Source organism: Penicillium atrosanguineum (genome assembly GCF_028827265.1).
Source record: "Penicillium atrosanguineum strain IBT 20685 chromosome Unknown utg000006l_segment0_segment0, whole genome shotgun sequence".
NCBI lineage: Eukaryota > Fungi > Ascomycota > Eurotiomycetes > Eurotiales > Aspergillaceae > Penicillium > Penicillium atrosanguineum.
In genome coordinates, this window is record NW_026623138.1 from 268492 (window position 1) to 280206 (window position 11715).

The 11715-nt window shown below is 48.8% G+C and overlaps 4 protein-coding genes across 4 annotated transcripts; 1 reads left to right on the forward strand and 3 right to left on the reverse strand.

The window, feature by feature from the left end:
• Nucleotides 1-667: 667 nt before the first annotated feature.
• N7443_007206 (uncharacterized protein) lies at nucleotides 668-3096 on the reverse strand (the record flags this gene model as incomplete). Its single annotated transcript, XM_056887262.1, has 2 exons — nucleotides 668-2185; nucleotides 2248-3096. The coding sequence occupies 2 exons, from the start codon at nucleotides 3094-3096 to the stop codon at nucleotides 668-670; spliced, it is 2367 nt and encodes a 788-aa protein (XP_056738953.1).
• A 1688-nt stretch (nucleotides 3097-4784) lies between these two features.
• Nucleotides 4785-6174, reverse strand: N7443_007207 (bZIP transcription factor; the record flags this gene model as incomplete). Its single annotated transcript, XM_056887263.1, has 6 exons — nucleotides 4785-4836; nucleotides 4889-4963; nucleotides 5028-5348; nucleotides 5398-5931; nucleotides 5979-6033; nucleotides 6114-6174. 6 exons carry the CDS (start codon nucleotides 6172-6174, stop codon nucleotides 4785-4787), a joined length of 1098 nt encoding a protein of 365 aa, XP_056738954.1.
• Nucleotides 6175-6801: 627 nt separating this feature from the next.
• Nucleotides 6802-8077, forward strand: N7443_007208 (uncharacterized protein; the record flags this gene model as incomplete). Its single annotated transcript, XM_056887264.1, has 2 exons — nucleotides 6802-7110; nucleotides 7175-8077. 2 exons carry the CDS (start codon nucleotides 6802-6804, stop codon nucleotides 8075-8077), a joined length of 1212 nt encoding a protein of 403 aa, XP_056738955.1.
• A 786-nt stretch (nucleotides 8078-8863) lies between these two features.
• N7443_007209 (uncharacterized protein) lies at nucleotides 8864-11607 on the reverse strand (the record flags this gene model as incomplete). Its single annotated transcript, XM_056887265.1, has 3 exons — nucleotides 8864-10013; nucleotides 10060-11186; nucleotides 11239-11607. 3 exons carry the CDS (start codon nucleotides 11605-11607, stop codon nucleotides 8864-8866), a joined length of 2646 nt encoding a protein of 881 aa, XP_056738956.1.
• Nucleotides 11608-11715: the final 108 nt, after the last annotated feature.

Genomic DNA, 11715 nt, shown 5'->3' on the forward strand with positions numbered 1-11715 from the left:
TGGACGAAAACTGAACCAAAGAAGACTAAAAATAATGGAGATCAGGTCTCTGGATGAAAGTGATTGTGTTTATTTGCGAGTGGGATTATGGTTGTTTAAGAAGTCGGTAACCTTGCTCGGTGCTCTAAATCCCCGGCACAAATGTCACGGAATTTTCTAACCGGGTGGCCAATCATTGTTCGAGAACCCACATTGATCCGGTACCACCGAGGGCATCTTTGCCATATTCAATGGAAATAATGTAGCTCTTGTTTTCTAGAAAAGCCTGCTTGGGAGTGTTACTGGTTCCACCTTCGCTTCAATGTTCGGTGGGTTCCGAGATGTTCTCCACTTTTCGGATGAGCCGCCGAGGACTTCGAAGAACTGGCCATCTCGGTAACGACTACGACCGTAAGATACATGGTGGGTAGGTCCGGAGTCCCCGAATTGATAAGAACTTTGGTTAAATAAAATATTTTTGCCTGAGGATTTAAAGGAATTGTATGAGTGTAAAAGCCAAAAGAATGGGGATGGTATTGGAAAGAGACGTCTGTCTGAAGAAGAGAATTATATGTATATAGAAAAGAAAACACCTGGACCATATGTAGAGGAGTCCCAAATGCTGACAGAAAGTAGAACAAAGAATGATGAAAGAATGTCAAGAAGTGAATAAAAAGCCGAAACAGGATCATACAGACTCGATCTGCAGTTCCTGCGATTTGGCATGCTTATGTCCATGATGCACATCGGTAATGCGCGGCGTCAAGGCCTTGCGATCGACGAAGCGCTCTGTTGAATTCAAGTTATCCACCCGAGACCCAATGGGAACGAGCATTTGGCGTGCCCCCTTGCCTCTCTTCACGGAGATAGAGCGGGCGGTGGAGACTTCGATGATTGGGATTAGGTCGTGGACTTTCTTGGGGTCGGATTGTCCAGACTCAGCCACGAGCGGACTGCGGAGTAGCTCTACTGGTAATCGATTCGGATTGGGACCTGATGCATCTAAAGGAGATGACGTATTTGCACGCAACGGGGTCGGTCTGGCCAGCCTCTCTAGAGGAGACGTTGTGTTTGCGCGCATTGGGACTGGTCTTTGTCTCTCCATAGGCGAGGCGGTATTCACACGCAATGGGATTCTCCTCGGCCCGTCCATAGGAGATGCCATACTTGCGCCCAATTGGATTGGCTTGGGGTTTGACATCTCAAGAGGTGATGCTGTAATGTTCGCCTGCAATGCATTCGTGTTGGCAGTGGTTATATTAGTCGGAGATGCCGTCGTGTTTGCCGGTAACGGTGTTGGTCTGGGACTCGATCTTTCCAGAGGAGAGTCCATATTAACTCGCAGAGGGGTTGACCTGGACCCGTCTACAGGGGATGCTGTGTTTGCTTGGAATGCGATTGGCCTGGAACCCGCCATCTCGAGAGGCGAGGCTAAAATGTTCGTTCGCACTGGATTAGGTTTGGGATCAGATCTCTCCAGAGGGGACGCTGAAGTGTTCACTCGCAATGGATTCCGCTTGGGAGCTAAAACCTCCGGAGACTCTGTGATCATCATCGGCTCCGCTGTAGTTTTTAAAGCAGGCGCAACGATTTCAGGTGCTGACTTGGATGAGGAATTCTCTTTCGCATCCTTCGCCGGCGGCGGTGGTGGTTCGTGCCCAGTGTTGATTGTGAGATTTGGTCGCTTCCGGCGAGACTGGTTATTTGCAGGGGGCTCGTCCTCTGTTTGCGGTACGCTTTGGGGTTGCTTAAGAGAGCTCTGCACTGCTCGAATATCTTGAGGGGACATCTTCCGCGATCGAGGTTGAGTCTGCTGCTCGGACTTGATAGCTGGAAGCGGCTTGTCTTCTTTTCGCAAATAGGAATTCGATGATCGTGAGGTATTCATTTGAGAATCGAAGGCATTTCCGGCAAGAGGCGACTCGATAGACGAAACGCTATTATTACTATGGATTCCACGAAAGGGTGGCTCCAGAGGCGATCTTGATGGACTCTCCACAGGAATGGTATTTGATCGTAGAAGAGGGCTAGGCCCACGAGAGAAGTTCTGAGGGATGTTCTGTATGCCAAGAATCTGGGCGGCCTTTGAAGGTTGGGTGGCCTTCGAAGGTCGCGATGCCGGGAATAACGTAAAGCTTGATCGTGCTGGTGAAGTAGCTCGTCGTATGGGAACTGGCGGCGGCTTGACCGAGGCAGCGAGGAATACCTTAGTATGTTAGAATGTTTCATCCACGCTATATACCGCCAAAGACGATAAAGGTAACGAACCTGATTGCTTGGTACGCTGAGGCTATTCAGAGTTTTCGCCCGCCTGGCCAGCAGGTTGGGTCTCCGGTTCTTGTTCATCACGTTGCTGAACATCACGCTGTATCTTTCCATTTGAATATCCGGAATATTAACATCAAGGCGTGGCCCTAGACTCTCCGATATATCTCTGGGTGGTGTTTTTCGAGACAGAGAACACTTGCGGCTTCGCTGGGTACTCGGGTACTTTCTATCGGTCTTTGATTTCGGATCGATTTCAATCCGTGGCCATTCCTCGGTCAAGCCCTTTCGCCTTTTCATCTGCTGTTGATTTGCCAAGAGAACTTCATTAGGCCTCGGAATATTATTCTGGTCTGACCGAACAGCCTGTGTTGGCGATGCAAGGGCATTCTTGGCCCTGAAGAGCCCTCCAATCTTCTTCCACTTTGATTTCCGCGGCGGTGACTGTCCAGGCTGTGGCTGCGCAAATATCAAAGTATTGAATCTTGGCGGAGGCAGACCCTCTTGAGAATCCAGCATGCCGGGGCTTCCCAGGGCAATACCTATCATTTTCGGGCCGAGTGGGCTATTGCAAGAGCGGGCGCTCGAAGGAATTGCTTCGTCCGGTGGGGCTGTTAATCTAAAATCGAAACTGGCCCCAAGGCCCGGTGGTGCTTTTCTATCTGTGCCGGTATCTGCTGTTTGGGGTCGACGGAAATCCCGCTGTGTCACGACACCCTGCTCCTTTATCCGTTGGGAGGTGTTGTCAAGGGTTCGAAGATCGTCACGCGGCGCTGCATCGGTATAAGTCAAGACGGGAAATGAAATGGTATCTGTAGCCTGAGTTGTGCGAGATTGAACAACTGTAGCCATGTTTTGGTGACGGAACCCAGTCCGTAGCAATAAATAATAGAAAAGACGCAGACTTGTAAGTGAACGAACGGACAGCCTTCCAGAAGGCCTTGTTCCAAATAGAAAGAAAATCAGACAACAGAATCGCGCAACCAGCAGGGGTAGCCCGATTTTAATGGAGTAGGATCAGAAGCAGTGGCGCCGGGGCATATCGTCTCATGAGTGGAGATGCGACAACGCCAAGCTGTGTACTTGAGACACTCGTAGTCGCCGGGCCAAATTTAACCCAATCTAACCCCGATCGCAAAATGCGCTTAGCTCCACAGCCTAGGTGCTGAATGCGTCCGTTCACATCTCGGCTGAGACTAGTCTCAGCCAACGAGACGGCAGACCTGACAGGACTGGGCGGCGCTGAAATCAACAGGTCGGTCGCATAGCACCCGATTCGATTTCACGGATCGCTCTGGCTCGCTAGCGGCGCAACGGTCGGACCTTAAGCGGCCAGTCTCATCGTCGGAATGATAACAGCAGGACCGCCACAGGGCCAGTCCAGGGCTGGACGGCCCCTCCAACACCACTCAGGTCGCGGACTCGGTGTCCAGCACGCGATGCTTAATTCGGGTGGAACGAATAAGATCGGCTGTCGGGAGATGATTAAGTTGATTAGTTCGCTACCACGTTCCAATGGGGCCACTTGGAAGTCGGAATTGGCCGCATTTACAGGAGGCGTGTTTCATCTTGAAATTGGGACATCGTGGCCTCGGCTCTTTCCGCTCTGCACTGACGTCGCGTAATTTCCCGTGATGCCAAACAAGGAGCGTTTACCACTGTCGTTTGGCGTTTGAGGTTTGGTGTCTCGTGTCTCGTGTCTCGTGTCTCGTGTCTTGCATCTCGCATCTCGTGTCCTTGATAACCTGTGAGGCCGGTTTCACTCCTCTGCACGATGGGTTTGGAAAATATTTTAGATCTCAAGGGTAGATGCGATCGGTAACAAGAGACAACAGAGCAGCGGTGTAGGACGGCAGGGGACACCTCAGGCCCCAGCACCGTCGCCTCTCTATATTTACCTTTTCTATTAGTTTAGACAGCAATAGATTTCACAGTGAATTAAATATTGTAGTGGTGGAACGCATAACATAATGAATACAGTTGCGGCATGAGGTGTCACGAATACCTTGGGTGTAAGCAATAGCTTCTACATGAGGATGGAGAGAGGCAGCATCTCCCCAATTCATTCCAGTTGTCACTACATTCTTTGATTCATGATGCCGGATTGAATACATTCCTTATGGTCTCAGCCGGAAACCGTGCGGCCTCATTCAGGATTGCTGCGTTCAGGATTGCCCGTACGGTTCCCCAGCCCCAGTCAGTACGGCCTCACGGCCTCATCAAGGACACTTGCGACCTCCCTCAGGACGACCTCTACTACGTGCCGGTTGTGTGTGTGTTGTCCGTTGGTTGCTGCTGTCCAGTCTGCATTGTCAGACAGCCATCGAGCCATCCCCATTTCAATATCTTCTTTTATCAGAGAAGAGGGAATAATGCTTTATAACAGTAGCATAACGGTAGCATGAAAGGATTGTCATTGTGAACCTAATTCACATTGTATCGAGTTGCTGAGACTAGGTTTTAACATTACAACATTAAACAAAAAACCATTTCAATGACATCTTCCTGCCAAAGAAGACTCGTGTCTCTCAATCACGTTTTCAGGCCAGTGTAAATTGATCATTTCCATCGATGAGATCATCAATTATCCCGCTTTGGCGTTAGATGAAATCAAAAGAACTAGTAATTAACCCGTCTTACTCACACACCCAACCTGATGGCCGAGAAAGTTTGACTTAGGATAGCTTCAAATGCATCTCTCCTCATCACGGCACCGAATCTACCCCCCAGATTGGAATAACGTCAGTAAGCAGTAAAGACATATGGAGGCGGAAAATACATACCCGTAACACTTGATGAGCTTCGAGAGCGATACACTCAACTCTCTGAGTATGACTAAATCGAGCCGATTGGCCCACGATTGCTGGATAATACAATACCAGGCTTGAGTCGGACTTAGTTCATCATCGAGAACGAGTTCTTCAGACAGGGCTAAAAGCTTGTCAAAGATGATTGCTGGATTTTGAGTTGAATCTTGTGTGGACAAGGTGGATTGGGCGCAGTGATGGTGATGCGGCTGGACAAGGGTCGCGGATGCAAGCAGAGCGTGGCCATTTGGCTTGTCCCGGTGACGCTCTAAATGGGAAAGGCAGGGTTTTTCGAGTCTGGATTCCTATTAGATGGTGCGGGAGAAAGAAAAGACAGAATACTGACTCTAAGATGAATTCCATGCCCATATCAGTCATCTTTTTGCTAGAAATCTGCCCAGGGTCTTTTGACTTAGGTTCATTTGGCTGAGCGAGAGAAGTGGTAGTCAATGCGCAGAGATATTGATCAGGTTGTTGAATGTTTGATGAGTCGCTTAGTGGGCTGTGGAAAGTTGTATTGTGGCTCGACGTGACATCGCTGTAGATTGTGTTGGTAGACAGATCCATAGACGAATCTATCCCTTCGAAATCCATCCCCGCTTTAGATCCCACCAAACTAACCCCATTTTGCGGACTTTTAAAGCCCTCAGTCGGAGTTTTGGCGGGCGTCAGATCTGCTTGAACATTCCCAGTTTCCGCCAATCTGTATAGAGGCTCTGAGAGTACGAATTGCTCATGTTTGTCAACGATATTCTGAAGCACGTCAACCTGATTACGCAGGCGATGAACGTGGTTAACCAAGTTCACTTCATTTGCCCGTAAACGCAAGACTTCACTCTCCAGGTTCTTAAAGTATTGATCCTTGCGCAGACGGTGCGTACTGCTAACTATCAGCCGAGTTTGAGATTGCAAGAGAAACATCCATACCGCTGTGCTTTTCGAAGCTGTTCTCGACGCCTAAACAGGGTGGAACTAGAGCCGCCTGTGATCGCAAATTAGTGGGCTATTTTAGTTTAGACGAAAGTGTCTCCAGTAGTGGAGACACTGATTCGGCCTCCGTACCCGACTCGGAATCTTGTTTATCGGTGCGATGACCGGGAAGGAAGGTGAAGGCTTTCTTCATCTTTGATTCAATGGTCGGTCAAAGGAGGTCCGGTGGTTCAGGGTACGTGTGGATTGTAAATCAATTGAAGGAACTGCACGAAGGACTGGTTCGGTCCAGGGGAGCGAACCCGCTGACAATCAAGGAGAAGGTCGAGTAAGCCATCGCCCGGGTATCCACTCCGATCTCATAATCATAGGCTGCGGCATTTAGCCGAGCGGCAATTGAACTTAACTCCGATGCTAAACTCAGTTTGTCGAGGGGTCCAGCGTCACATAGCCCGGTTGTGCCGCACCTGCGGATTGTTGACTTAATCAATGTTTCCTAGCTCGGCTAGCGCGAACCTTCAGTGAAGACAGGTCCATTCGCTACTTTGACTGTGAAGGGGTGCGTGGATTGTTGACTTAATCGTTGCTTCCCTTTTAAGATGTTTTGCAGCCTAGTTTGAGCCAATTTTTGTGATGTTGACATGATCATTCTGTTCTAATGATAGTTTGTCCATATCATGGGCCGGGAGCGTCGACCCCTCGGATGGGAGAAATTGTAATATAAAGAGTCAACAGAAGCCAACATCAATAGAATGCTACAGAATAAGTTCACTTCTCTGCTATTTTCCCAGTTTAGCATATGTTCCAGTCGGCCAGCAAAATGCGTTCTACCTTTTTTTCTCTCTGCGTTTGGACGGCATTCCTTGCAGAGTGCGCACACGCCGAAGGCCCAAATGCATGCTCCAAAAGCCCCTACGAAGCGTCTCGGGTTGGCAAAGCGGTATACTTCCAATTGAATGAGCAACACAACGCTGTTGTTTCAATTCCGATTGGAACTGACGGAACGCTCCATGGCGGTGTGATCACCAGGACGGATGGCATGGGAAGTGATGGTATCGACGGGGCTACCATGATGCCTGCTGGCCCAGATGCGCTCTCATCACAGGGCTCAGTGGTAGTAAACGACAATGTAAGTTGAAGAAATCGTATGGAGGCTTCTCCCTGGAACGCGTGGGCTGATTGCTTCTCACTAGTATCTTTTCGCCGTGAACGCTGGATCGAACACTCTCAGCATGTTCAAAATTGACGCGAATGATGCCACAAAACTGTCTATGATTGGAATGCCTGCTGCCATCCCTGGTGACTTCCCTGTCACTGTTGCCGCTTCGGTCAAGCGAAATGTGGTATGCGTGGGATACACTGGAGCGAAGGCCGGCACTTCTTGCGCTTCATTCACGCCCGATGGTATCAACCAGATGGAACAAGTTCTTGATTTTGATCTTGGACAGACAACACCCCCGACTGGGCCCACAAACACTGTCGCTCAGGTGTTTTTCACCGCAAATGATACTCGCCTAATTACCACTGTCAAAGGGGATCCGACTACCAATAAGACCGGTTTCATCTCAGTCCTGCCATTCAAAGACTCATGCTCTACGGACTTTGAGCTCCATGATACTCGAAGCACTCCGTCTGGAACTGCCGTGTTATTCGGTGGTGTCAACATCCCCGACACCTCTGATCTTTTTATCACGGATGCGTCTTTCGGGACCACACTTCTCGACCTCAACCCAACTACAGACACAGTATCTCTACAGAGTAAGGTCATCATTGAGGGCCAAAAAGCGACTTGTTGGGCCGCTTATTCACAGGCGAGGGAGAGCTTCTTTGTCACCGATGCCGCAACCAACCGACTGATTGAGATCAGTGAAGATGGATCCAGCATAATGTCCATCCTTGATTTGAACAATGGAGATCCTGGGATGGTTGATCTTCAGACTTCTGGTCGCTTTGTTTACGCGCTTTCACCCGGCAATGGCACCACACCTGCTGCAATCACGGTAGTGGACTCGTTCAAGGGTCAACAGATCCAGCATTTTAAGCTTGACAAGTTGGGAGCGGGGAAACTTTCCCAGGGCATGGCTATCCTTGAGTGAACAGTCTGTCAACGAGATCAAAGTGATAAACGGGGGGGTATCTGAGTGTCACGGCCTCCAAGACTCGTCTTGCAGCACCAAAGTGTTCTTCCACGTGTCTATGTATCTAGACAGGACCAAAGTGGCCCCGGCGAGTTTTTCTTTCACTTAGTTTTATTGTTTCCGACTTTCGTTTCTTTTCCGTGCGCATTGTCTTCTTTTCAGACACGAAAAGTCTGTAACTAATGATGTCATACCATGGCTAATTTCGTACTCTGTGAAATCGATGAAGCGCCGGTGTGTTGACACATGTGATATCCCGTCCTCACGTGCTCTCATTTGAAAGATTAATTAACATAGTTTACGTAACCAATCTAATATATCTTTATAACTTTAGCTTATACAGAGCCTGTTGAATGCAAAACGAGCTTGGAAGGATGTTTTGAAGGACTGGCATTATTTTCATAGAACATGCCTCCATCAAGGGCACGACGGTGCCGTTTAAAGGTAGTCTTAACCACTAGCATTGGCCCGTGTCTTTCGATAGAAAATTGTCGCATGAGAAAAATTTCCGCTTGCACGCATTTTGCTGCAAGGTCTCTGAATGAGCCACGGGGAAGGGCGTCCCGGTTCATCTATAGCAACTTGAGTAGGGGCTCTTGAATTGTGTCCTGTGAATCCTTCATTACCACCATCAGTTTGCAGGCAAGATCGGAAAAAGTTCATTGGAGCACATAAGAATACATGTTATTAGAGCTAGCGGTGTGTCCCCATGACACTCCGAATCCACATTTCTTCTGGGCGACTTCAATCCTCTTTTTGCTCTTTCTGTGATTGAACTTGTTTTTGCCACATTTTCGTGTATCGACCATTAGAAGCAAGTAGCTCATTATGTGTGCCACTTTCTGCCGCCCGGCCCTCATGTAAGACAACAATATTATCCGCGCTGATGATCGTGCTCAGCCGATGGGCAATGATCAAGACAGTCCTTCCATGTGAGAGAACAGACAAAGCATGTTGAATATTCTGTTCCGTCTCACTGTCCAGCGCCGCGGTTGCTTCATCAAGTAAGATGATCTGGGGGTTCTTTAGAATGGTCCGAGCAATGGCAACGCGCTGCTTCTCTCCGCCACTCAATCGAAGACCGCGGTCTCCGACCTTTGTTTCGTAGCGATCGGGGAACGACATGATCTTGTCGTGGATGCTGGCTGCTCGACAAGCGTCATAAACATCCTCATCTGTCGCGTTTTGGTTGGCGTATTTCAAGTTGTACATCAGAGTCTCATTGAATAGAACAGTGTCTTGGGGGACGACACCTATGTGGCTGCGGACAGAGTCGATGGTCACATCGTGTATGTTGTGCCCATCGATAAAAATTTCTCCTTTGTTTGGGTTATAGAAGCGGTACAGCAGGCGGAAGATAGTCGACTTGCCACCGCCTGATTCTCCCACTAGTGCAGTCGTTGTGCCAGGCTGGCAGTCAAATGAAAAACCATCCAATGCAGGCCGACGTGTATCGTAAGTGAACTCAATGTCCTTGAAACTGATGGCTCCTCGACAAACCGATAGAGGAACAGCAGATGCCTTATCCACAATTGATGGTCGGACACGGAAGAGCTCTAGTAATCGCTCCGCGTTAATCAAGGCAGATTGAATGTAGCGGTAGAACGTTCCGAAGATGTTCAATGGGGCTTGAAGCTGTGCCATATACGAAAGAAGTGTCACGAATTGGCCTACAGGACGTTCTCCACGAGCGACTTGGTAAGCGGCGATGAAGCAGGTAACCAGGAGGCCGAGCATGAATATCGTGTTCTGGCAAATATTCATCAGGTTTTGCGCGAAAAGCGACTGGTATTCCGCATCCAAATAGTCGCCGACTGCTCCTCTGTAGCGGTTAAACTCATATTCCTCGGCGTTGAAATATTTGACAGTCTCATATGAGATCAAAGAATCATTCCTGAAGGTGTTAACAGCGTCACCAAGGCCATTTGGGGAAGACTTACTTGACAGCATCTTCTTGTCTTGATGCGTTGACCATTTGTCGTCGCATATCTGCCCTCCAAGTAGCAATTTTCACAGTTGAGTAAAGGTAGAAGAAAGTCATGATCGTGATGGCGAGTGCATAGTAAGCATCGAAAACAACGAGGAAATAACCAATCGCGATGGCCAGATCGATGAACATAGGAAGCACCTGAAATGTCACTTGCTCGAGGAATGTATTGATTGAGCTACCTTTGGTGAGAGCTGAGAGGACCTCACCCATCTTCTTGTTTAGGTGGAAGTCCAACCCAAGGTGGTGCACATGTTCAAATGCAGCTGTTGACAGCTCCATGTAGGCGTACTGGCTGATGGAGATCCACAAATTTGAACGAACTGACTCAATCAGACCCTGCCCTCCTTGAAGCCAGCGATAGAGGATATAGAGGCAAATGTTCATCCATGGAACTTGTAACTTCCCCTCGGAAAATGAAAGCGAATCTGTGATTACTCCGACTTGGTACGGAACCAGAAGGTTGACCACCCGTTGCAACACAAGAAGGCCGAAGCATATGACTGCCACTATCTTCAGCCGGCGGGACTTAGACGGCCACATGTATGGGAAGAATAGCGAATAGCCGCTGAGATATTCCAGCCAGTTGGTTGTGGGTGTTTTGGTGGGTCGTACCCAAGGCTCTGTGGAATCCGGGGTTCCCTGGCCATCGGTTGAGCTATATCCATCTTCCGATTGAGAATCCACCGTTGCATGAAGCAAACTCGTGGTCTCGCTCACGCTGGTATCGGTCACGCTGGTCTGTTCAATCTTCCTCCAAGCACCGATTTTCGGCAGCGCAATTCGGAAAACGTAGCTTGCCACCAGTAAAGTAAGAACAAGAATTCGAGTAATACCTAAAGAAACCTCCAATGTTTCCCAAAATGTGATCTTGATACGTATGGGTCCGCCGTATCTATCTCCAACTGTTGGCTCGTGGTGGACACTCGTATAAACAGAAGTAGAAAGGGCCACAATCGTCACCTCGAACGCCATTGACAAGGACCAGGAAACGAATTGTATGACGTTCGGGCCTGGGCCCATATCAAGGAGTGAAATCAAAACAACCGAGTGAGTAAACATTGAACCGATAATGTAGATCTAGCACAGTCAACTTGTGAAACCTTGACTGCGGTCTTCGGCCGAAACTTACCACCACAGCTTGACCACACCACCATTGCTGCGAGTTTGCGACCATGACATGCGTTAGCCCAAGAGCTGCATCGCCAACGTATGTAATTATCAGAATTATGGCAAGCCATAAGAAGAGAGCTTTGGATTTCTTTTTTGCAAGCTCAGCTGGCAATTCCCTAGCGACCATCATCATGACCCGCGTTCGTTTCGGAAGCGGTTTCCCACCAGGCCCAATGGGTGCTCCATCTCCAACTTTTCCCGCCTCATTTTGTTTGGCGACTTGAGAAGAGTGTACAATGAATACAACAAAAAAGACAACAAGAACAACAATAGGGTAGCTGATGCGACACCACTGGAGAGCTTCCACAGCGGCCTTGGAGGAATCCATGACCGATTAAAGGAGTGGATTGCACCGTTGGCGTGGTTGGAAAAGCACAGCAGACGAATTGTTTGAAATGCGAAAACAAAGTAATTCCAAATTTCGAGAATTGCATTG